Source organism: Opisthocomus hoazin, chromosome 12 (genome assembly GCF_030867145.1).
Source record: "Opisthocomus hoazin isolate bOpiHoa1 chromosome 12, bOpiHoa1.hap1, whole genome shotgun sequence".
Taxonomy (NCBI): domain Eukaryota; kingdom Metazoa; phylum Chordata; class Aves; order Opisthocomiformes; family Opisthocomidae; genus Opisthocomus; species Opisthocomus hoazin.
The window spans coordinates 22,849,649-22,872,866 of NC_134425.1; the positions used below are offsets into that span (position 1 = coordinate 22,849,649).

At 66.4% G+C, this 23,218-nt stretch overlaps 3 protein-coding genes and 1 non-coding gene across 5 annotated transcripts; 2 read left to right on the forward strand and 2 right to left on the reverse strand.

The window, feature by feature from the left end:
- The first annotated feature begins 1,644 nt into the window (after positions 1-1,644).
- MTSS2 (MTSS I-BAR domain containing 2) lies at positions 1,645-15,097 on the forward strand. The gene is made up of 15 exons (XM_075434142.1): positions 1,645-1,782; positions 5,712-5,773; positions 5,878-5,951; positions 7,820-7,904; positions 8,054-8,145; positions 8,272-8,346; positions 8,585-8,593; positions 9,048-9,205; positions 9,285-9,392; positions 9,470-9,567; positions 10,031-10,241; positions 10,904-10,978; positions 11,203-11,379; positions 11,477-11,642; positions 12,581-15,097. The coding sequence occupies exons 1-15, from the start codon at positions 1,714-1,716 to the stop codon at positions 13,357-13,359; spliced, it is 2,238 nt and encodes a 745-aa protein (XP_075290257.1). The 5' UTR covers positions 1,645-1,713; the 3' UTR covers positions 13,360-15,097.
- Positions 15,098-15,418: 321 nt separating this feature from the next.
- LOC104333457 (MTSS I-BAR domain containing 2) lies at positions 15,419-17,947 on the forward strand. The gene is made up of 6 exons (XM_075434114.1): positions 15,419-15,556; positions 15,990-16,041; positions 16,277-16,464; positions 16,542-16,700; positions 16,819-16,929; positions 17,834-17,947. The coding sequence occupies exons 1-6, from the start codon at positions 15,419-15,421 to the stop codon at positions 17,945-17,947; spliced, it is 762 nt and encodes a 253-aa protein (XP_075290229.1).
- Positions 17,948-19,636: 1,689 nt separating this feature from the next.
- On the reverse strand, positions 19,637-22,838 carry IL34 (interleukin 34). 2 transcript variants are annotated; one of them, XM_075434117.1, is made up of 7 exons: positions 22,754-22,838; positions 22,235-22,376; positions 22,036-22,139; positions 21,424-21,501; positions 21,165-21,338; positions 20,238-20,376; positions 19,637-20,148 (listed from the first exon to the last, which is right to left on the reverse strand). In XM_075434117.1, exons 2-7 carry the CDS (start codon positions 22,260-22,262, stop codon positions 20,129-20,131), a joined length of 543 nt encoding a protein of 180 aa, XP_075290232.1. In that variant the 5' UTR covers positions 22,263-22,376; positions 22,754-22,838; the 3' UTR covers positions 19,637-20,128. The 2 variants fall into 2 exon arrangements, with proteins under 2 accessions (XP_075290232.1, XP_075290230.1); XM_075434115.1 differs by lacking the exon at positions 22,754-22,838 and having other exon boundaries at positions 21,424-21,528; positions 22,235-22,651.
- Positions 20,494-20,564, reverse strand: TRNAG-GCC (transfer RNA glycine (anticodon GCC)). The gene has a single exon. It is a non-coding gene; the product is annotated as a tRNA-Gly (tRNA).
- Positions 22,839-23,218: the final 380 nt, after the last annotated feature.

A 23,218-nucleotide genomic window follows, 5' to 3' on the forward strand; every position in this document is an offset into this window, starting at 1 on the left:
GGGATTTGTGGAGTTTTTACGGCCCCTGGCCTGTTTGCAGCGGAGCCGGGCGCTGGCAGCGGGTTCCCCAAACAGCCCCGCGCCGGCGCTGCTTGGGCCGGGATCAAGACATTCCTGTCATTCCCGGGAAAGGGCTCTCCGAGCCCGGTCACGGCGGGTTAATTTTAACAGCCAGCCCTTTAGGATGGGCGTGTGGTGGCTTCCCCGGGCCGCTGACAGCTCGGGGTGGCAGGGGGCTCCCCGTTGCCCATCCCCAGCCGCTGCTGGGACGTTGCTGGCATGGCCAGGCTCTGCCCATTGCTCCTGCCCGGCTCCCCGCCGCTGAGCGGCCTTTTCCCGTGCCGAGGGACGGGGTTTGCGGGGAGAAACTCCAGCCGGAGAGCCGAGCCGTAATCGTTTCCGTATGGGTGGCTCTTGACCAGCGCCGGCGGGAGCAGCCGGGGCAGTGCCGGGGGGGATCGGGGCTGCTTTTCTGGCAGGAGGGGGAACAGGCAGCTGAGGCTGAGCCCCTCGCCCCGGCCGAGCAGCACGTCACCGCGAGGTGCGGTGAGGTGCGTCGGGGCTCAGCCCGGCCCTCCGGATCCCGGCAGGCTGGGTACGGGTTCATCAGGCCGCGCGTTGGCCGCGGCTCTCCGGTAATCGAGGGCCGTAAGAGGTGTCAGAGCTGGCGTATGGTTATGGTCACCCTGGAGGGGGCTGAGCTCACGCCGAGGGGCCGTGCACCTTCCCCGGGCAGTGGGGCTCACGCAGCCCCCCAGGGAGGCCAAGCAGAGCCCTGGCCTGGAGGCCGCGTCCCCCCGGCACCTCCAGGGTTGCCCCCGAGCATCCCCCCGCGCTCCCGCTGCCGACCCCTGGACGCGCGACTGGGGGTCCCCGCCCGGCACCCCGAGAGCATCCCTTGGGGTTCCTCCATGAGCAAACCCCGGCGCTACCCCCCGGTCCCGGCATCCCCGGGCGGCCCTCGGGGGGTCCCTCCGCTGCGGGCCTGGGACTGCTCCCCGAGCCCCCCCACCCCAGGGCAGCTCCCAGAGCATCCCCGAACCCCCCCCCCCCGGGGAGCACCCTGTGTATTGCCGAGCCCCCCCACCCCGGGCAGCTCCCGGAGCATCCCCGAGCCCCCCCGGGGCAGCACCCAGAGCATCCCCAAAACCCCCCCGGGACAGTTCCCTGTGTATCCCTGACCCCCCCCGCCGCGGGGCAGCTCCTGGAGCATCCCCGAAGCCCCCCTGGGGCAGTTCCCTGTACATCCCCGAGCCCCCCAACCCGGGGCAGCTCCCCGGACTCCCCCCCGGGGCAGCTCCCGGAGCATCCCCGGGCCACCCCCCGGCATCCCTCCGCATCCCCCGGGTGCCCGCTGCCCCCCCCCCCGGCCCCTCCGCGGGCGGCGCATGTGCCGCGCAGACCCCGCCCCCCGCCCCGCCACCGCCCCGGGGCCGCCGCTCCCCGCTCCGCTCCCCGCTCCCGGCTCCGCTCCCTGCTCCGCTCCGCGCCGGGCGGCCCAGGCCCGAGGTTGGGGGGGGGGGGGCGGGGGGCGGCGGGGCCCGCTCAGCCCCACGGCCAGGGGTGGGGGTGGGGGTAGGGGTTGGGGGGGCGATGCCCCGCGCCGCGCCCCGCCCGCCCCCCCCGCCGCTCCGCTCCGCCGCCGCCGCCGCCCGGGAGCCGCCCGCCCCCCCCCGCCGCTGAGCCCGGCCCGACCCCGCGGCCTCCCCCGCGATGGAGACGGCGGAGAAGGAGTGCGGAGCGCTCGGCGGCCTCTTCCAAGCCATCATCAACGATATGAAGGTAGGGACCCCCCCCACCCCCCCCGCACCTCCCCGTTCCGCTGCGACAGCGCTGCCCCCCCCCCCCGCACCCTCCCCGCACCCTCCCCGCACCCTCCCCCACGGCGGCATCGGCCCCGCATCGGGGGTCGGGGTCCCGCGTTGGGTGACGGAGCCGCACGGCAACTCCCGTACCGGGCATCGGGGACCCGCGTCGGGCGGCGGAGCCAGCGCTGGGGATCGCAGCCCCGCGTCAGCCCTGTGTCCGTCACCGGGTACCGGAGCCCCGTGTCGGGTACCAGCGCCTGGTATCAGCTCCGTATCCGTCACCGGGTACCGGAGCCCCGCGTCAGCCCAGTGTCCGTCACCGGGTACCGGAGCCCCATGTCGGGTACCGGAGCCCAGTATCAGCCCCATATCCGTCACCGGGTACCGGAGCTCCATGTCGGGTACTGGAGCCTCGTATCAGCCCTGTATCTGTCACCGGGTACCGGAGCCCCGTGCCGGGTACCGGAGCCCGGTATCAGCCCCGTATCCGTCACCAGGTACTGGAGCCTCGTATCAGCCCCGTATCTGTCACCGGGTACCGGAGCCCCATGCTGGGTACTGGAACCCCATGTCGGGTACCGGAGCCCGGTATCAGCCCCGTATCTGTCACCGGGTACCAGACCCTAATGTTGGGTACCGGACCCCATATCTGTTACTGGGTACCGGAGCCCTGTGTCACCCCCATATCTGTCACCGGGTACTGGAGCCCCATTTCAGGTACCGGAACCCCATATATATCAGCCCTGTACCTGACACCAGGTACTGGACCCCCATGTCGGGTACTGGAGCCCGGTATCAGCCCCATAGCTGTCACCGGGTACCAGAGCCCCAGATCAGCCCCATAGCCATCACTGGGTACCGGAGCCCCATGTCGGGTACCGGAGCCCTGTATCAGCCCTGTATCCATCAATGGGTACTGGAGCCCCATGTCAGCCCCATATCCCTCACCAGGTACCAGAGCCCCATGGCGGGGACCAGAGCCCCAGATCAGATACTGGAGCCCCATGTCAGCCCCATATCCATCACCGGGTACCGGAGCCCCACGTTGGGTATCACAGACCGGGCATGGTCACCGTTTCGGGGCGTCGCGTTGCCCCCCGCCAGCCTCTGCTCCCCAGCGGGGGGTTGTGCCGGACCCGCTCGGGTTTGCGCTGACGGAACAAAAAGGTCCCCGGGCTCCTCGATCCCATTTCCCAACCCGGGGGAGGGGGGGACACCCTGCCCGGGAGCATGGCTGGGCCCAGTTTGAAAAAAGCCTTTTTGATTTATTTGTTTTCAGTGAAAAAACAAAAAAAATAATGCTGGGGGGGATTTTTGCCTGGGGGCTGAGCAGGGAAGGGGGGGACCAGCCGAGTTTCTTCGTCTCCGGGGGCTGAAATTCCTGCTGCCGGCCCCGGCGTTGGGGTTTAGCCCCAGTTGGTTTTGGGAGGCGAAAGCTCTCTTCCTCCTCCTCCTCCTCCTCTCTTCTTGCTGCAGCCCAGTCCAGGCAATGCTGTCACTGCCAAAGCACGGGGGGGGGGGGGAGGATAAAAAACACACACAAAAAATCAAAGCCTTGCTGAGAAGGCGATTAACCCCTTCGAGGGGCGGTGGTGGCTCCGCGGGGCCAGCAGAAAATCCCGGCTCTCCCCAGGCGCTGCGGCGGGGCGGAAGGGTGCTGGGGGGATCAACCCACCCCAAATGCCATCACCCTGCTCCTCCTGGCAGCCCGGCTCTGCCCCTCGTCCCCGGGGCGGAGGTGAGGGCAGCCCGTGCCTCAGTTTCCCCATTCCCCCGCTAGGGCTGTGGCGGGGATGAGCCAGCCCGGAGCCGTCACCGTGGCGGCTGGTGCCAGGGCGGCCACACGCTGGCGTGCCCAGCCGCATCGGGATGTGGGTGGGTGGGCTGGGAGCCCCTCGCCGCGGCATCACGCGCCGGCGCGCCTGAGGAAACCGGGCGCGATTCGTTTCCACGCCATTTGCAGGTGGGAAAGATGAACAAAAAATAAGAGAAATGAAGAAAAAAACACCCCACCACGCTACGACCTGGACTCGCTCGTCACCCGCGCAGCCCTGGCCGAGAGCGTGTGGGCCCCAGGGTGCGTTGTCCCCCGCCATGGGCGCTGGGAAAAATAACCCCCCTCCCAAGGGGGTGACGGCGTGGAACGGCAGTGCTGTGCTGAGGGTCCTGCGGCCGGGAACCCGGTGCTGGACACGGGGACACGGGGACCTTATTTTGGTGGCGGGTGGCTTTTCGGCACCCCTCGGCCGCCGTCGGGGAGGGCTCAGGCGACGAAGCCCGGCAGCGGTCCCCGAGCCGGCGGCGTCCCCGGTGCCTCTCCTCCAGTGTGCTCGGCGTCCCTGGGTGACCTTGGCGTGTCCTTGTCCTGGTTGTCCTCGTCCCCATCCTCCCACCCAGCATCATGGGGGGCTGGGGGCATCGCCACCTGCCCCCTCGTTTGGGGGGAGCCCCAGGGTGGCCAGGGGAAGGTGACCCTGGGGGAAGGTGGCCCTGGGGAAGGTGGCCCTGGGACGGTGGCCCTGCCCTCCGCCGACAGCAGTCCCCAGGGACTCGCAGCGCTGAGCCACGGTGCTGCCACGTGAAGTGGCATCCTCAGCCCCTCCGCTGGCTCGCGCGGAGATCGGAGCGTTCCCGGTCCCCAAAAAAGAACACTGGCCTGGTCCCGTGCCCCCTCGGTGCCAACCCTGTCCCCAGAGGTGCCACCAAGCCAGGCTCACGGGGATGTGCGGTGACCCACGTCCTGCAAAGCCGGCTCAGGTGCCCGTGTCCCAGGCTGGTGGCTGCCCCGGGGGGGTTTGCAAAGCCCCCGGCACTGCCATCGGATGGTGGCACCGGGCTGGTGTCACTGGGACGACAGCACTGGGACTGACCTCGCCGGGATGGCAGCACCAGCGTAGCCTCGGCAGGATGGTGGCACCAAGACTGGTCTCGCTGGGATGGCTTCACTGGGATGGTGGCACTGGGACCAGCCTCGCTGGGATGGCACCGGCATGGCCTCGCCAGGATGGTGGCACCAGGATAGCCTCACCAGGACAGTGGCACTGGGATGGCCTCACCAAGACGGCACCAGGATGGACCTCACCAGGACAACACTGTGACTGGTCTCACTGGGATGGTGGCACTGGGATGGCCTCGACGTATGGTGATGCCAGGATTAGCCTTGCTGGGATGGCACCGGGACTGGCCTTACTGGGATGGCGCTGGGACTGGCCTCGCTGGGACGGCACCAGGATGGTCCTCCTGGGACTGACCTCTCTGAGATGCCGCTGGGACTGGTCTTGCCGGGACTGGCCTCACTAGGACGGCGCTGGGATGGCCTCGTTGGGACGGTGGCACCAGGACAGCTCTGGGATGGCCTTGCCATGAGGGCGCTGGAACTGATCTTGCTGGGATGGCACTGGGATGGCACTGGGATGGCCTGGCTGGGATGGCACCGGGGTGGCCTCACCGGGGTGGCCTCCCCAGCACCTGTGACCTGTCCACATCCCCACACAAATGGCCCCTTCAGGGCTGGGGGGTCCCCAGGCCTCCCCTCCTGCCCCGCTGGTCCTCGGGGGAGCCAGGGACTGGGACAACCCTACATGGTGGTGGCTTTGGCTATCGCTGTTCGGGGGGCGGTCCGCGGGCGCTGGAGGGCTCTGCTCCGCTGCGGACCGGGGTCTCAAAGCTTGCTTGTGCACCAGCTCCTTTCTGCTCCTCGAATTCCCAAGCCATAAGCTGGCTCGCAGGAGGAGGAAGAGATCACCCAAAATCCTGAGGTCCTGATGGTCTACAAGGCTGTAGACCTACATGGTCTGCACAGCCAGACTGGAAGGGGGAAAAACCCGGTGCTGGTCCTGCCTGGGGAGAGGGTGCTGAGGGGTGAGGGGCTCCGGCTCTCACTGTCCCCTTCCCTCCTTGCAGAGCTCCTACCCCATCTGGGAGGACTTCAACTCGAAGGCCACCAAGCTGCACTCCCAGCTCAGGTGAGCGGGGGTGGGACGGGACGGGGGATGCCATCCTCCCGGTGGACACACCCCGGGGTGCCCGGCGCCCGCTGAGCTCCCCCCTTGCTCTCTCTCTGCCCCAGGACCACGGTGCTGGCCGCGGTCGCCTTCCTGGATGCCTTCCAGAAAGTGGCCGACATGGCCACCAACACCCGAGGTAGGGTCCTCCCCACCCACAGGTGGGTGTCCCCGGGCTTGGCCGGGCAGGGGGACAAGGGCGGCGAGTGTCCCCTGTGGGGTGTCCCCTGCCCACGCGGCTGGGGTGGGTTTCAAGCAGCAGCTCCACCACCCATGGAGACGTGTCCAACCTGTCCCCACCCTAAGGTGCAGCATCCCCCGGGAAGCAGGGCCAGAAAGTTGGGGTGCGGCTTGGGCTGGGGAGCGGGTGGGGTGGGCACCCACCTGCATGCCACTCCCCACCACCCATGGGTGCTGAGCCGGCACCTTCTGGTGGGGCTGGTTTGCTCGTGGGGAAATTCGGGGCAGCGCAGCCCCGTGCTGTGGTCCCCTGCACCCATCTCTGCCCCCCCGGGACGCCCCCAGCCCTGGGGCTGAGCCGCCCTCCCAGTGCCCCTCGTCCCTGGCACCCACCTGGGAGGTGCCCGGGGGGGTCTGGGCACGGGGGGCGAGATGGAGGGAGAAGATTCCGGAGCCTGCGCTCGGCCACTTCAGAGATGAACCCCGACCCACCGGGGAGGTGACGTGAAGAGCTGAGGCTGCGGGTGGGTGCACCCCCCACGCTGCTATGGGGTGGGGGGACCGGATCCCCGGACCCTCTCCGGGTGCCCGCTGGTGGCGAGGAGCCGCTTCCCACCGCTCGGCTTCTGCCAAGCAGATGGTCCCGGGCTGGTCTGCGGACCGGCGGCATCCAGGCCATCTGGAGCTGCGCGGGGAGGAGGAGGAGGAAGCAGCAGCTTGAGCCAGGATCAGCTTTGCCTCCAAACCCAGTGGCCCAGTGCACCGGGGGGATTAGGGGTCCCCAAGCTCCCCTCTGGCCCCAGCACCGAAGGCGAGGGAGGGGGGATGCTGGGGACCAGCGTGGTGGGAGCCAGCGTCCCCGGGGCCACCCTGCAGTGCTGCGTCTCGGGGATGGCCCTGGACATCGCTGCTTAGTGGGAGGGGGAGCGGCGGGGTGGGGAAACTGAGGCAGGGCAGTGGGTGGGGGTCGACTGGCGTGCGGGGAAGCGGATTAGGAGCTGCAGGAGGCGGGATAAGAGCATTAGGAGCAGGATTAGGAAGAATACCCCAGCGCAGGGGGAGAAGGCTCTCGGCCTGCGGGCTCCCCCATTTCCACAGGGCTGGGGGGGCCTGGGGGGGGTGGGTCCCCAAAACTTCTGCAAAGGGTGGTAGCTGTCTCTGGAGGCTTTTTTGGGCAGAGAAAGACTCCCTAGACTGCACGCAGGGTTTTTGGAATGCTGCTTTCCGTGGGATTTGCCAGCAGCACTGCCACCGTGTGGCCATCCTTAGGCTTCAGAGTTAACAGGCTTCAGAGTTCACAGCGGTTTCACCAAGAAGGAGCAGAGCACTCCTGCTTTCCATTGCTGGCAGATATCCCCCCGGGGAGCTCAGACTCCCCTTTTACACGCTCGGGGTCGTGCCTGGAGGTGAGGGACGCAGCCGGCTGCCCGGCGCTGAGCCGAGGAGGGAAGCCGGGCCTGGAGCTGTTCGCTCCCAACCAAGGTTTCTCGATCCGTGCCTGGCCGGCTGTGTGGTACCTCACCCCCTCCCTTTTCTGCCCCCACCCCAGCACCGAATTTGAGACAAAGTGGGAAAAAACAGGAGCAGGTTTTCATTTGGAAGCCGTGGGAAGGGGTGGGTAGAGCTTGGTTTATGGATTGGTGGGCGCTGATTTATTTATTGAGGGGGGGGGAAGGAGGCGTCCCTGGTGCATCTCCAAAGCCCAGGGCATCCCAGCGCTGGTCGTCCCCGCTGCGAGCCAGCCTGGTCCCAGTACACGAGCTGGTCTGGTACTGGTGTGGGGAGAGGGGGGGTTCCCTTGCCTGTCAGCGTTCCACTCCCCGCCAGGTGCCACGAGGGACATCGGCTCGGCGCTGACGCGCATGTGCATGCGACACCGTAGCATCGAGGCCAAGCTGCGGCAGTTCACCAAGTAAGCGGGGGCCCAGGGCTTCGGTGACACGAGTTGGGTGGGCTCAGCCCTCCCTCGGTGCTGGGTGCTGGCGGGGCAGGGGGGCACGGCTGGCCCCCCCCGGGCTCCGGCGCTCTCCCACGCTCTCTGCCTCTCTCTCCCCGCTCCAGTGCCCTGATGGAGAGCCTGATCAACCCTTTGCAGGACAGGATTGAGGACTGGAAGAAGACTGCCAACCAGCTGGACAAGGACCACGCGAAAGGTACGGGAGGGACGGGCCCGATCCGTGCCCGGGGGGGGGGGGGGGGGGGGGGGGGGGGGGGGGGGGGGCTGCGCCGGGTGGTGGGGGTGGGGGGTCCCCACTGACAGCACCTCTGTGTGCCCCCAGAGTACAAACGAGCCCGCCACGAGATCAAGAAAAAATCCTCCGACACCCTCAAGCTCCAGAAAAAAGCTCGCAAAGGTGAGGGGGGGGGGGGGTACCCCTGGCAGCCCCTCCGTGGCACCCCCGGGGCATCCCAAATGGGGCACCCTGGGGATGGTGGGCATCGGGGGGGGGTCCCCTTGCCCCCCCTTTCCTTCCCCCGGTGAGGCCCGGGGAGAGGGGGGGGTTGGGGAGGCGGGGGCGCGCGCCCCGGCCTCTTTTCACACGTTTTCTCTGTCTCCTTCTCTCTTCCCTCCCCTCCACATCCTTCCTGTAGAGCTGCTTGGTAAGTCGACCGCTGCCCCCCACCCCCCCACCCTGGCCCCCTCTTTGCTTCCTCATCTGCTCCCCCCCCCCCCCCCCCCCCCCCCCCCCCGTCCATCTGTCTGTCCGCTCCCGGTGCCCCCCCCACCCCGCTTTTAGCTCAGTGTGCACCCCGCAACCCGGGGCGATGCCAGCCCTGCTGTGGCGGCACCCCTGGCCCCCCCCCAAGCGCCAGGGATGGGGACAGGGCTGTGGAGAAGCACCCCCTGTCCTGGGGTTGCCGCGGGGTGAGGGTGCTCCCGGCCCCCCCGGAAGAGAACCCCGTGGCACCCGCTGGGACGTGAGGATGGGGCGATGTCTCCCAGCCGGAGCCTGGAGGTGGCCTTGGCTTGGCTTTGGGGACCCCCAGCAGATTGGGGGGGGGGTGGGTGGGCTGTCGGTGGGGAGCCCGGCACCAATGATGCCCTGTGTCGCAGGGAAGGGGGACCTGCAGCCCCAGCTAGACAACGCGCTGCAGGACGTCAACGACATGTACCTGCTGCTGGAGGAGACGGAGAAGCAGGCGGTCCGCAAAGCCCTGATTGAGGAGCGGGGCCGCTTCTGCACCTTCATCACCTTCCTGCAGCCCGTGGTGGTGAGCGCCGGGGGCAGGTGGGGTGGGAGGGGGGTCCGCTGCTGCCCGGTGGGTGCTGACGCTCCCCCTTGCCTGGCAGAACGGGGAGCTCACCATGCTGGGAGAGATCACCCACCTGCAGGGCATCATCGAGGACCTGGTGGTGCTCACCGCCGAGCCCCACAAGCTGCCCCCCGCCAGCGAGCAGGTCAGCGGGGAGGGGCAGGGGAAGGGGGGGAGCACCTCGGGGTGGGGGCGGGGGCTTAAACCCTGTCCTTTCCACAGGTGATCAAGGACCTGAAGGGCTCTGACTACAGCTGGTCCTACCAGACCCCCCCGTCCTCGCCCAGCAGCTCCAGCTCCCGCAAGTCCAGCATGTGCAGGTACCGGGGGGTGGGCTCCACACCTCACCGCAGCCCCCTTCCTTAACCCCGGGGGGGTTGGGGGGGTAATGATGCTCACGGCCCTTGGGGGATGCTCACGAGGTGCATGTCCACCTCCGCGTGTCCGTATGGCGAACTGGTCCCCAGTAATGTGGAGGAACTGGTCTTGGTGCGCTGGGATGGGTGCGGGGTTGGTGGACCTACGGGGCGGGATGGGTGTCCCATGCTGGGAACGATGCGGGTTGGGAGGGGCGTCTGGGGGCAAACATGTCACCTTCACCATGTGCCCCAACATGTCCCCCGCCACTGGGGGACCCCAGAAGGGAACGGGACGCCCTGGGGGAAACCGCGTGCCTCAGTTTCCCCATGCTGGGGGTGTGGGGCAGGGTGCTACCTCCATCTTAAACTCTTTTCCTTCCTTTGTCCTCCCCGCCGGCGTGTCCCCGTGTCCCTCCGCCCCCAGCAGCGTTACCAGTGCCAAGGGTGGCCCGGCGTGGCCCGGTGGGGCTCAGACCTGCTCCCCCAGTTCCACCTATCGCTACCGCAGCCTGGCGCAGCCCCCCGCCACCGCCACCCGCCTCTCCAGTGTCTCGTCCCACGACTCCGGCTTCATCTCCCAGGACGCCGCCTACTCCAAACCGCCTTCCCCCATGCCCTCGGACATCACCAGCCAGGTACGGGGTGGGGATGGGGGAGTCAGCGCCGCCCACCGCCGGGCCTCAGTTTCCCCTTCTGTAAAATGGGTACAACACAAGGGTCCGGTGCGGAGGTGATGGGACCCCCACCCCAAGGCATGTTTCCATTTGAAGTGGCATCACGGGAGAGAAATATTGGGAATACTGGGGGATGCCAGCCCTTCTCAGGGGCCACACTGCAGAGAAACCCCATCTGTGACCCCACCCCGGGATGGGGCACAGATATTTCCCGGCCCCGTGCCGGGGCAGAAGGGTATTTCCGCCGTCGCCCCAGAACACCCAGTTTGTGCCAGTCCCCCACCAGGCAGCGTGGAGCAGAGCTTCCCCTTCGCCCTGCATCCTCCCCGGCACCGAGGATGCTCTGGGACCCCCCAGCATCACCATCCCGGCGAGAGCCCCTGGGGGTCCCAACACCGCAGGGACCCTCCCCACGCCCCTTATGGCCCCGCGGGCTTGGGATGAGGTTGGGGCTCACCGTCCCGGTGTCTCCCTGGCTCCGTGCCAGGTCGGATCCTGCTCGCCTTCCCGCATCTGCTGCCGTGGGCTGGGGGCCAGGAGGCTGCGGGTGCTGCTGGACACCAGGGTGGTGGCTGCACTTTGCTGACCGCCTCTTCTCTTCCCCTCTGGCGCCCGGCACGCAGAAGTCCTCCAGCTCGGCGTCCTCGGAGGCCTCCGAAACCTGCCAGTCAGTCAGCGAGTGCAGCTCGCCCACCTCGGTGAGTCTCTGCTCTGCCGGGGCACGGGGAGGTGGCCAAAAGGTGAAGCCTTCATCAGCGAGCCCTCCTCTTCCTCTCCTCTGTCCCCCATCCCACCGGGGTCACGTCTCGCGCGTGGGTCCCCCCCAACGCCTCGGGTGGTTCTGCCGCCGGATTGTGCCTGCCCCCGCCCCGCTTTCGGCCGCGGCGTTCCCCGGCGTGACGCCGTGCCGTGCCCGTTGCAGGACTGGTCCAAGGCCAGCCCCTACGACCAGCCGGTGGTCCCCACCCTGCAGCGGCGCAAGGACCGCGTGGAGCACCTGCGGGAAGCCGAGATGGGCTCGCCCGCCGGTGGGTACCCGGGCATCGGCGCTGAGGACGCTCCCAGGCCCCGGATGTCACCGGCTACGATTGCCGCCAAGGTGGGATTGCCAGTGGGGAGAACACAGAGGTAGTGGGCTTTTGGGGGGCTCCCAGGAGAGGAACCGGGGTGCTGATGGTGCCTTCTTGCACCCGCAGCACGGAGAGGAGGTGTCCCCCGCCGCCAGCGACCTGGCCATGGTCTTGACCCGAGGGCTGAGCCTGGAGCACCAGAAGAGCAGCCGGGACTCGCTGCAGTACTCCAGTGGCTACAGCACGCAGACCACCACCCCCTCCTGCTCCGAGGACACCATCCCTTCCCAAGGTACCGGCCTCACCACGGCGGGGGGCACCCAGGGCCACCCGAAATGGCACCCGGAGGGAGGCAGAGGACGGCAGAAGCTGCTGTGGTCCTGGGGCATGTCTGCATGCGCGGGGTGTGGTAGCGTTGGGCTGCAGTCTCGTGACGTAGGGCAGGGTGGGTGAAGATTTAATGTGTGGTTTGGGTTCGGTGTGTGGCACAAGCGTCGTGCCACGTGGTAACCACGGGGCTTCCTGGTTAGCTGGGCGTTCGTTGTGCGTTCGTTGGGTCTTGATGGCTACAGTTGTGTTGGGCAGCGCTGTAGCAGATAGCGTGGTGGTTGGTGTGTGGTTTGCGGTGACGTGTTTGTGTTGGTTGGGTGTAGGCGGAGACGGTGGCAGATGGCGGGGTGATGGCAGCGGAGGTGGCGGTTGGAGATCAGATCACCACGGGAACAGTCGCGTTGTGCTGTGATCGTGTTGGCGGAGCCTGTTGTGAGCACGTGGTGGCGGAGTTTGGCTGTGATCCCGTTGGGGCAGTGGTGGTTGGGGTGGTTGTGACGGTGACGGTTGGGTCTGACGATGACTGTGCGGTGGTGACGGCTGAGGCCGGTTGTGACAGCCATGGGTGCGTCTGGTTGTGGTCACGTAGCGATGGTGACAGTTGGGTTCGGTTCTGATCTCAGTGTGGTGGTTGGGGTGACTGTGGTTGCCTTCTGATGGTGATGGTTGGGCTTGACAGTGAGCACGTTGTGGCAGCAGTGGTTGGGGCCAGCTGGGATTGGCCGGTTGAACCACAACACGTCGCTATGGTGGTGGCTGAGTTTGGATGTGGCCATGCAAAAATGGTGTTGGTTGGGGCTGGCTGCGATCGCGTTGTGGAGGTAGTGGTTGGGCTTGGCAGTGCCGCCGGGGCCGCCCGCTGCCTGCCCAGCCACGCCGACCACGCTCCCCCGTCCCCAGGCTCCGACTACGACTGCTACTCGGTGAACGGCGACATGGAGTGCGACCCCCAGAGCGACTTCGACAAGTCCTCCACCATCCCGCGCAACAGCAACATCGCCCAGAACTACCGGCGGATGATCCAGACCAAGCGCCCCGCCTCCACCGCCGGCCTGCCCACCGGCACCAACCTACCGGCCGGCACCACCCCGGGGGTGGCCACCATCCGCCGCACGCCCTCCACCAAGCCCTCGGTCCGCCGCACCCTCTCCAACGCCGGCCCCATCCCTATCCGACCCCCCATCGTCCCCGTGAAGACCCCCACGGTGCCCGACTCGACCGGCTACGCCGGCCCCACGCGGGTGGGCAGCGAAGAGTGCGTCTTCTATGCCGACGACGCCTCGCCGAACCCCCTGGATTTTGCCAAAGCTTCGCCCAAGAGGCTGAGCCTTCCCAACACCGCCTGGAGCGGCGGTGCCGTGGAGATCTCGGTCTACCCCGGGGCCGGCCAGCACCTCTCCGCTGAGGCTGAGGAAGAGGAGGACCAACAGTTGGCCGCCAACCGGCACAGCTTGGTGGAGAAGATCGGTGAGCTGGTGGCCGGCGCCCACGCCCTGGGGGAAGGCCAGTTCCCCTTCCCCACCGCCCTCGCGGGATCCGGCCCCGCCGAGGAGACCCCCGCGCCGCCCCCCGCGGCCTCCATGGACCCCCCGGCCGAAGACATGCTGGTGGCCATCCGGCGCGGCGTGCGCCTGCGCAGGACCGTCACCAACGACAGGTCGGCCCCGCGGATATCGTGATGACCCCCCGCCAGCGGGGACGCGCCCACTGCGGCCAGCAGGACCCCCGAGACCAACCACCGCGCCTGCCCGGGGCCCGCCACCTGCCGGCACCCGCTGCCCCACACCCGCTGTCCCCCGCTTTCTGCTTCTCTCTCTCCTCCTCCTCCCCTCCCCTCCTGGTCCTCGCCTTCCCTTACGTCTTTCCTTCACTTGTCCTCTTTTTCTCCTCTTTTTCTCCTCTCTTGCTCCTCTTTTTCTCCACTTTTCTCCTCTTTTTCTCCTCCTTTTCTCTTTTTCTGCTTTTTTCTCTTTTTCTTTTTTCTTTTTTCTCTTTCTCCTTTTCTCTTATTCTTCTGTTATTCATCTCCTTTTCTTTCTCTTATCGTCTTTTCCTCTCCTTTTCCTCTTTTTCTTCTATTTTTCTTCTTTTTCTGTACTTTCTTCTTTTTCTTCTTACTCTCCTTTTCCTCTCCTTTTCTCTTCTTTTTCTCTTTTTCTTCTCTTTCATTCCCCTCCTTTTCTCCTCTTTTTCCCCTCCTTTTCCTCTTCTTTTTCCCTTCTTTTTCCTTTCTTTTTCTTGTTTTTATTCTCATCTTTATCTATTCTTTTTCATTTTTCCTTTTCCTCCTCCTTTCCTTTTTTCCTTTTTCCTTTTTTCTCTTTCTTTTTTTCCTGTTTTCTCCCTGTCCTTTTGTCCTCTCTTCTCCTGTTTTCCTTTTGTGTGTCTCTTTTCCTATTTTCCTCTCTCTTTCCTCTTCTCCCCCCACCCCAGTCCCTCTCTCCCTCCCCAGCCCCAGCAGAAGGGACGGTGCCAGCAGGGCCATGGCAAGAGCAGCACCAGGAGCAGGGGGGGACCCTGGCCCCAGCCCCCCCCAGGTGCCTGCTTGGGGCCAGCATGGCTTAGCCCCATTTCGGGGGGCAGGAGCAGCAGGGAGGGGACTGCAGGGCGGGGGGGGGGGGGGGGTCAATGGGGGACACTACAGCCCCCTCCAGTTTGGGGGGGCACAGGGACGCAGCGGCTGAGGATGCTGAACCTCCTCTTTGCCCCCCCGGGATGACTGGGGACCCCGCCTTTAGCCCCCCAAACCCGCTCCCTGTCCCCAGCACCCTCAGACCCTGCACAGCGCCTCGCTGCAGGGGGGTCCGGGGGGGGGGTTTTCACCCAGACCCCCCCCCAAGCAAAGCAGCTGATTTCTGCCGGCAGCTGGAGGAAAGCACAACCCCCCTGGCCCCCCCGCTGTACATAGCCCCTGCCGCCCCGCTGTCTGTCGCATTGCAGCCCCCCATTCCCCCCTTAGGAATAACGATTTAGTTCCCCCCCCCTTCTCCTGTCCAGAACCGCTGATGCCAAGTGACAAATGTTTGGGGTTGGGGGGCGGGTGGGGGGGGTAGGGTGTTGTCTCTTATTTTGTACAGAATACAAAAATTCCTTGGAAAAGAAAAAAAACCGACCTGTCTTTCAACTGAAGTAACTTTTCTGGTGCTGTTGTTAACTTGGTCCTTTCTTTTTTTGTTTTTTTTTTTAATTTATTTCCCCTCCCTGCTCCCGCCTCTGCCGCCGCTCCCCCCCCCCCATCTCTCCACCAGATTTCTTTCTCTTTCTTTCATTCCCTCTTTTCTTTTTGCCTTTTTTTTGGGTGATAATTCCCCTTTTTGCCACCCACCCCCCCACCCCTCGATTTCCATAGTCACTGCTACAAGTAACGAACGCACTGTGAAGATTCCAGTATTAATAAAGGTTGTACTGTAATTAATAGCCTCGCCTGCTGTCCTGTGGATGTGCTGGTACCCTGGGGTCACCCCAGAAATGGGGGAGGGGGGGGGGAAGGCCCCTCACCCCTTCGGGGTGCCCATGGCTGGGGGGGGGGTAAGGCCCCATGGCCGAGGTGATGGGTGACCCCCGGGCTGCAGGAGAGCATCCCCCCCCGCCCCATCGCCTTGGGGAAAGGGGGTGCAGGCGGTGCCCCCCACCGCCTCCACCCATCCCGGCAGCACCCGCGTCGCCGCCGCCCGAATTTACCGGCAGGATTGCCAAACCTTGCCGGGGTGGCACAACCGGCTGCGGCGGGCAGTGGGGATGGAGGGGCTCGGCGTGGGCAGCGTCCTGCTGACTGACTGCGACGGGGGGCTCGGCCTGGCGCTGCTGAAGGGGTTGCTGGAGCAGCCCAGCCCCCCCCGGCACCTCTTCGCTGCTTGCCTGGACCCCCAGGGGAAGGTAGGAATGGGGGGGTGGTGGGGTGAACCCCGGGATGGACTGGGGAACGCAGCGCTTGGGGGTACCGCTATCCCCACTGGGCTTTGAGGGGGCTGAGGGTCATGATCCCACGTGGAAAAATACCTATATTTATCTTTTTTTTTTTTTTTTTATTCTCCTCTTGGCATAGAGAAGTGCATGGCAGGGGGGTGCCAGGGGGGGTTGCTGGCAGCCCCCACGCCAGGCTCTTTGCTGCTCGGAGCTGTGAAGGTGCCGGGGGCTTTGACCCACAGAGGGTTCAGCTGGGTGCAGAGAAGCAGCGACTCTTCCCACATCTCTCCCACCCGGGCTTGTCGAAACCTGCCAGCCACAGCACGCGGGGCCGCCCGGTCCCCACCCCGGCATGGCCCAGGGCCACCCCCGCCACCTGACGCCCCCCTGTTTCTCTGCGTAGGCTATCAACGAGGTGGCTTTGGGGACCCCCAACGTTGTGGTCCTGCCTCTAGGTAGGTGCGGGGGCAGGAAGGGGACAAAGCCTCTGGGGATTTAATGGCACCCGTGGGTGGCTCCCGGAAATGCCACCCGAGCAGGCGAGTCCCTCGGGTTGGCTCTGCCCAGCCAGGTCACTGCTGGGACCAGGAGGATGCTTGGTGGCCGGGGGCTGCCTCCCACCACGTCCTACAGTATCTTGCCTGGGGCAGGGCCACCAGCCCGTCCCCAAGCCCTCCCGTCCCCTTGCAGATGTGACAGACCCCAACAGCATCAAGGCAGCAGTTGGGAAGGTGCGGGAGAAAGTGGGAAGCGCCGGCCTCAACCTCCTGATCAACAACGCCTGCACCACGCGCCGCAGCACAGTGGCCACCGAGACAGCGGAGAACATGACCCTGGTCTACACCACCAACACCATCGGGCCCCTGCAGACCAGCCAGGTGAGGCCCCAGGCACCTCCACATGCTGGGAGTGGGGAGGAAGAGGATGGTGATGCTCAGGCATCCGGTCCCCACAGGCGTTCCTGCCCCTGCTGAAGGAGGCGGCCAAGGCCAAAGGGCAGTGTGAGATGAGCTGCAGCAGAGCCGCCATCGTCAACATCTCCAGCATCCTGGGCTCCATCGAGGCGGCAGAGGCCTGGGAGGAGAGGCAGGACATCTGCTACCGCTGCAGCAAGGTACCGCCACCCAGAGACCTGGGAGGAATTGGGAGGGGGTCACCTCCTGTGGGAGTCCCCCACCTGCGGCAATGCCACCCCATGATGGTGGTGGTTGTGGTGGTCGTTGTCCCCCCAGGCTGCTCTGAACATGCTCACCAAGTGCCTGGCCCTGGAGTACGGGGGCAGCGGGATCCTCTGCGTCTCTGTGGACCCCGGCTGTGTGACACCTCCCTTGGGACAGGGGATGGTGAGTGACAGGAGGTGCACGGCCACCCTGATTTCCAAAGTCCCTTGGGGCCTCCCTTCCCAAGGACTCCCCTTCCCCGGGCACCCCGTCCCATGGCTATCCCTTCTGACGGGCACCCCTTCCCACAGATATCCCTTCCCAGGACATCCCTTCCCATGGATATCCCTTCTGATGGGCAACCCTTCCCATGGATAGACCTTCCCGTGGATATCCCTTCCGACAGGCATCCCTTTCCATGACTATCCCTTCCGACAGTACCCATTCCCATGGCTATCCCTTCTGACAGCATCCCTTCCCATGGATATCCCTTCCCATGGATATCCCTTCCCAGGACATCCCTTCCCATGGACATCCCTTCCCAGGACATCCCTTCCCATGGATATCCCTTCCCAGGACATCCCTTCCCAGGGCTATCCCTTCCGATGGCACCCATTCCCGGGAGCAGCCCCTCGGGCCCAGGGGAGCTGTGCGATGGCAGCAAAGCCCCAGTTCCAGCCTCTCCCCAGACCACCCGGTTTCCTCGCGGTTTCCATCCCGTCTCCCACCCCGACGGCGTGTCAGCAGAGGGCACCCCGGCCCCACGCTGGGAGCCTGCACGCCCCAGCACCCCAGAGCCGCGGTCACCCCAGACTCCCCTCCCCCGACCAAGGGCAGGCGGGTGAGGTTGGAGATGAGCGGAAGAAACAAATGACTCACCTTTTTATTAGGAACCGCAAAAATTAACCTCCGGCCTCACAGCACCCCAATTAGGAACAATTAATTTGTGCAAAGCCGCATCCCTTGGCTGCTAGAGCATCTCCAGCCTCTCCCAACCTGCCCGGCTGGAGCTGCTACCCCACCGTGCTGGGGTTTGGGGTGCTGGGAGGGGCTTCTGATCTTCTCTCCCTGCCCTTGAGTCCGGCAGGGCCCGGTGACAGTGGAGGAGAGCGTGCGGGGCGTCCTGCGGCTGCTGGCCCGGCTCTCAGCCACCAGCAACGGCACCTTCTGGGACTGGAAAGGGCAGAGCCTGCCCTGGTGAGACCGCCGAGCTCAGTAAAGTTAACGAACTGCGATTTCCAGGCTCGCTTTGGTTCTGTGGGGTGAGGGCAGGGACCCCTCGCTTGGGGGGTGAGAGCTGGGGTTGCTGCAGCCCTTTGGGGTGAGCCAGGTGGCAGAGGGAAGGATGCTCCAAGCATGGTCCTGCATCCTGGTGCCCAAGGCATCTCCCGGACATCCTTGCACTGGTCTGGGTCTGGGCACGGCCCCCGCCACAAGCCATGCTGGTTGGTGACCTGCCCTGCTCTATGGCCACCAGCGGTGCCAGTTGGTGGCCTGGGGACACCCCAGACAGCCCCGAAGCTGCAGCCACGGGGCATCCTTACCGGAGCCCCGCTCTCGCTCTGCTGAACCCGGCTCCCTGAAAGCAGCCGGCCTTTCCGTGCCCGTCCCGAGGATGCTGATGGACTTCTTTCTGCTGGTTCAAGGCCAGCAAAGGCTCTTCCTTCTCCAGCAGCTGGGGCTTTCCCAGCAGGAGCAGCTCCCAAGCCCTGGCGTGTCCCTAGGGATGCCTTCTGGGACGTCAGCACCTTGCCCTGGGCTGACCGTCCCTGCACCCATCCCGTGTCAGGGTCTAGCACGAGGTACCGCAGGCAGGCTCTGATTCCCCATCGCGTGAGTGCATTTCCGTGGCTGCTTCCAGCTGACATTTTTGAAGCCGTCCCTCGAAAGAGGGACCAGAAAAAAAAATAACAAAACATCGCAACGTCTCAGGTGGGCTCTTGGGCTGGAAATGCGAGGCCTTGGCACGCCTCGAGCCTGGCCAGCTGCCGTGGGGATGCTCTGGGAAGCCCGGCTGGGGTCACTTTTCCTGGGGCAGCTCCATTTTTCCCACATTGGAAGAGCATGGGGGGACCGTTCCCACGCTCAAGGCGAGGGAGGGGGAGGTGGGAGCTCAGCCCCGGGGGCTCAGGCAGCCCTGGACCACCCCAGGGCTGCTCGTTAGAGCTGGCAGGGATGGGCGAGGGGGTCCCTCCAATTAAAGTCATTTATTAAGCGGTGGATCGTAGTTGGTGGGCTTTATATGAGCTCTGCGTGGGCTTGGCATGGGGGGAGGAGGGAGAGGAGGAGGAGGAGGATGTCAGTGAGAGCGTGGCCGGCGGTGCAGGGAAGAAGAAGGAGGAGAAGAAGAAGAAAGAAGAAGAAGAAGAAGAAGAAAGAAGAAGGAGAAGAAGAAGAAGGAGGAGGAGGAGGAGGAGAAGGAGAAGAAGAAGAAGAAGAAGGAGGAGGAGGAGAAGAAGAAGAAGGAGGAGGAGGAGAAGAAGAAGAAAGAAGAAGAAGAAGAAGAAGAAGAAGAAGAAGGAGAAGAAGAAGACAGGGCATCTGCTCCTGCTGCAGTGCCCAAATCTCACCTGCACGCTCTCACAGACTTGGAACCCTATGCAGCCCGCAGCCGGAAATATGCCAATTAAGGGCTGTAATAGCTGATTAAGGTAATTAACTAAGCGGGGAAGGGGGGAGGCAGCCGGGCAGCCCCCAGCCCCTCTGGCACGCTGCCCGCATCGCGCCGCCAAGCACAACAAACAAATCCAGATGTTTTCTTGCCGGGGAAGCGGCCGGGGCGGCGGGAGGCGGCTGGGTGGGCGGGGGTCCCTGTCTCGGGGCGCTGATCTCCCCCCGCAAAGGCGAGGGAGGGGGCCGACACCCCAAACGAGGAGGCAGCGGAGGCAGCTGGGGTTCGCTCTGCTGGTCCTTTATTTTCGGGTAAGGCTGGGGGGCTCCCGGGACCCGACTGGAAGCTGAGCTGTGATGCTGCAGAATTAACTGGTATTTAATGAAAGCTGAGGAGTAAAAACACAAGGGGGGCGACGGGCCCGTCCCCGCGGCGGGCAGGGCAGGGCAGCGTGGGTCGTGTGTCTGTGTCCCCCCGCAGCTGCCTGCCCACGGGGGGCTGCGGCCGAGCCCCCCCAGTCCTGCACCCCTGCAGAAGGTGCCCAGCATTTCGGATGCAGCCAGCCCCGTGGCCACGCACAGTCCCACGGGCCCGGAGGGACCCCCACCACCGGGGGGGGGCGGGGGGGTGGGGGGGGGTGGCATTTGGCCCCTCTTTGCACCTTCCTTGGGGACCACCCCCCCAAGAGGCTCTGCTGGGGGGGCAGAGCAGAGGCAGCATTCCAGGCTCCAGAGCAAGGAGAAGGCGTCGAGCGAGGGGTCTTCTGCGACGTTAGGTGGACTCCCACCGACCTGGGCAGAGGGGACAGGCGTCACCGCGTGGGATGGGACCCCCCCACAGGGCTTCTCCACTCCCCAAGTGCCCCCCGATCCCCACTCACAGGGTGCCCCGTAGAGCATCCGCATGACCTTGAGGCAGTTGTCCAGCAGTGCCTTGGGGCGCACGGCCTTCCTCCGGCTCTCGGCGCCCGCGCTGTGGAGCAGCTTCACCAGGTCGGCCACCACTGCCTCCACGTCCGTCTGCAGGGACAGGGGGACAGAGCACCGGGATGGCACCCAGGGGTGCAAAAGGTGGGTGGACAGGGGGACAGGGCACCGGAATGGCACCCAGGGGTGCCAAAAAAAAAGTGGGTCTGCTGCATTGGCCGGGAATCGAACCCGGGCCTCCCGCGTGGCAGGCGAGAATTCTACCACTGAACCACCAATGCCAGATATGCATAAAACCACGGGCCTGCCCCACGGTCCCAATACCAGTGCATCCCAGTGACAGGGACAGCTACTGGTGGATGGGAAACCCCTCCACCCGAGAGGGGACCCCGACACACAGCTCTGATGCTGGGGATCCAGCCATCACCTCCTGCAAGGGGGTTGTCATTAGGCTTCAGAGTTAACACTCGCACCAGAAGGCCCAGCAAACCTCACCCTCTGCCTGCAGGGGCTGCAGGACCTGTCCCACGGCACAGGGCACCCCAGCCACACTTTGGCTTCACCCCGGACACCCAACTGGGACAGACCACCCCCACCCACCACCCAGACGCAGCTGCCCCGGGGTTCAGGGGCACCTCGCAGCCCCCATTGCCCCGGGCCAAGGACCCTCACTGCCACCACAACAAGGACCCTCATTGCCACTAAACCAGGGGCACTGAGTGCCCCCACGCCAGGGTGACTCACTGCCACAGCGCCAGGGCCTGTGACCGCCACCAAACCAGTGACCCTCCCTGCCCCCCGCACCCTGCCCATGCCAGCCCTCCTGCCGGACCCACACCCAGGGTGGTCTGGGGTCCGGGGGGGCCCCGGGGTCTCCCCACCTGCCGGTACTTGCTGTACTCCTTGCCCAGGGCGTCGAAGAGCTGGCACAGCTCCTGGGTGTACCTCCAGGACGGGTGCTTCTCCAGCAGCACCTCGCGGATGCGCAGCACGGCCTGCGAGCTGACGTGGAACCAGAGGTACCGCAGGGCCACCTCCGACACCGTCCCGTTGCGCTGCGGGCGAGAGGGCGGCCCGGGTGAGCCCCGCGCCTCACTGCAGCGTCCCCACCGCGGGGCCGTCCCCTGCCGCTGTCCTTACCAGGCGGGTGATGTTGGACGGCCTCAGCACCTCCTCGTACTGGACGCGGACCGTGTAGTCGATGGGGAAGTAGTGCTTCTGGAAAGGCGGAGAGGAGGGCAGGGGCTGGTGGCAAAGTGAGGGGGACGTCCCTGCCGACGTCGGCAGTGAAGTGACGGGGACATCCCTGCAAACCTCGGTGGCCAAGTGATGGGGACATCCCTGCCGACCTCGCAGGTGAAGTGACAGGGACATCCCTGCCATCCTCAGCGGCAAAGTGATGGGGACATCCCTGCTGGCCTTGGTGGCAAAGTGCTTGGGACATCCCTGCCAACCTCAGAGGTGAAGTGATGGGGACATCCCTGCTGGCCTTGGTGGCAAAGTGATGGGGACATCCCTGCTGGTCTTGGGCAGCAAAGTGCTGGGGACATCCCTGCTGGCCTCAGCAGCAAAGTGACGGGGACATCCCTGCATCCCTGTTGGCCTCGGCCTGACGCGGGCAGCCGGTGGGAAAGCCCTTGGACGCACTCAGCCCCCAGAGACGAACCGGTAAAGCACCCCCCCCCTCCCTGGAGCACCCCTGGGCCCCGCAGCGCTGTGTCCCCTCCCCGCCCCCCCAGCCCCGGGGGTTACCATGTACTGCAGCCGCATCTCGTACCGCAGCTTGTCCTGGAGCAGGCGGGTGAGCTCGCACTCGCCGGGCGCCGCAGCCTCCAGCCCCAGCACGGCCAGGACACCTGCGCGGCCGAGAGCCGAGCGACGTCAGCGTCCCCCCCACCGGGGTGACATCCCCCCACCCCCACCCCAGGGGGGGTCCCCACGCTGTACTCACAGAGGACGGCCGCGTAGCCCCGCTGCATGCTGACCCCCGGGCTGGGCCTACATGGCCGGAGCTGGGTGGGTGGCGGGGGGCGAGGGACGGGCGCAGGCCCCCGGCGCTGGGCTGCTCCCCGCGAGCCGCAGGAGGTTCCCCGCTGCCACGGATTGGGGCGGGGGGGGGGGTGTCAGTCCCCCTCCCCGGTCGGCCCTGCCGGTTCCTCCTCTCCGGCCGGCTGCGGGGCGGCGGCGGGTCCCATCCCGGTGTGCGGACCACCCCCCACCGCACTCCACGCAGGGATCTGGGGGGGGGGGGCAGAGAGCAGCCCCCCGGGGGCGGCCCCGCGCGTGCCCCACTCGGGGCAGGGCCACCGGGGCTTCCCCCGGCGCCGCCCCGCGGGGGTTTCCACGCCCCGCCGCCCGTTATCCCGGCGATGAGTTTGCCCGGCCTCAGCGGCAGCTCGCCGTGAGCCCCCCCCGACCCAGCACGGACCCCCCCCACCCCCCCCCCCCGCGCGCGGCCCCGCGGACCCACCTGGCGCGCGCCGCGTCTCTCCCCGCGCGCGGCGGCGGGGGCCGTGCCCGCTCTTCCCGGGGACGCGCCGAGCGGGCGGGGCGGCTGCCGGGGGCCGGTCCGAGGAGCGGGCACCGAGCGACCGCCCCGCCCCGCCCCGCCGTTCCCCCTCCCCTCCCCGGGCTCGGCTGCCTCGGCGGGAGGCTCCGGGGCTGCCGGGGGACGGGACGGGACGCGGTGTGTCACCCCCCCCCCCCCCCGCAGAGCCCCGGGGAAAGGCGTGGGAAGGAGCGCGCCTGCGTGCGGGGAGCGCTGGGATTCCCCTGGCACCGGCACAGCCGCCGCTCGCCGGCCAAGCGGCCCCGGGCCGGGCGCTGCCCCCCCGGACCCCCCCTCCGCGGGCAGCGGGGGAAGGAGCCGGCCCAGCCCCGCACCTCGGGGCCGCGGGGACTCTGCCCGCGCCGGGGGAAGCCATTTAACGGCGGT

Excerpts from the sequence above, each read along its gene's own strand:
- MTSS2 (XM_075434142.1), top strand. The coding sequence starts at position 1,714 with ATGGAGACGGCGGAGAAGGAGTGCGGAGCGCTCGGCGGCCTCTTCCAA. Across the intron at positions 9,206-9,284 it reads CCTTCCTGCAGCCCGTGGTG|AACGGGGAGCTCACCATGCT; the intron begins GTGAGCGCCGGG and ends CTTGCCTGGCAG. Across the intron at positions 11,380-11,476 it reads CGGCTACGATTGCCGCCAAG|CACGGAGAGGAGGTGTCCCC; the intron begins GTGGGATTGCCA and ends TTGCACCCGCAG.
- LOC104333457 (XM_075434114.1), top strand. The coding sequence starts at position 15,419 with ATGGAGGGGCTCGGCGTGGGCAGCGTCCTGCTGACTGACTGCGACGGG. Across the intron at positions 16,042-16,276 it reads CGTTGTGGTCCTGCCTCTAG|ATGTGACAGACCCCAACAGC; the intron begins GTAGGTGCGGGG and ends GTCCCCTTGCAG. Across the intron at positions 16,465-16,541 it reads GGCCCCTGCAGACCAGCCAG|GCGTTCCTGCCCCTGCTGAA; the intron begins GTGAGGCCCCAG and ends CGGTCCCCACAG.
- IL34 (XM_075434115.1), bottom strand. The coding sequence starts at position 22,262 with ATGCAGCGGGGCTACGCGGCCGTCCTCT. Across the intron at positions 21,529-22,035 it reads AGATGCGGCTGCAGTACATG|CCCCTGCCCTCCTCTCCGCC; the intron begins GTAACCCCCGGG and ends CTTTGCCACCAG. Across the intron at positions 20,149-20,237 it reads GATGCTCTACGGGGCACCCT|GTCGGTGGGAGTCCACCTAA; the intron begins GTGAGTGGGGAT and ends CCCTCTGCCCAG.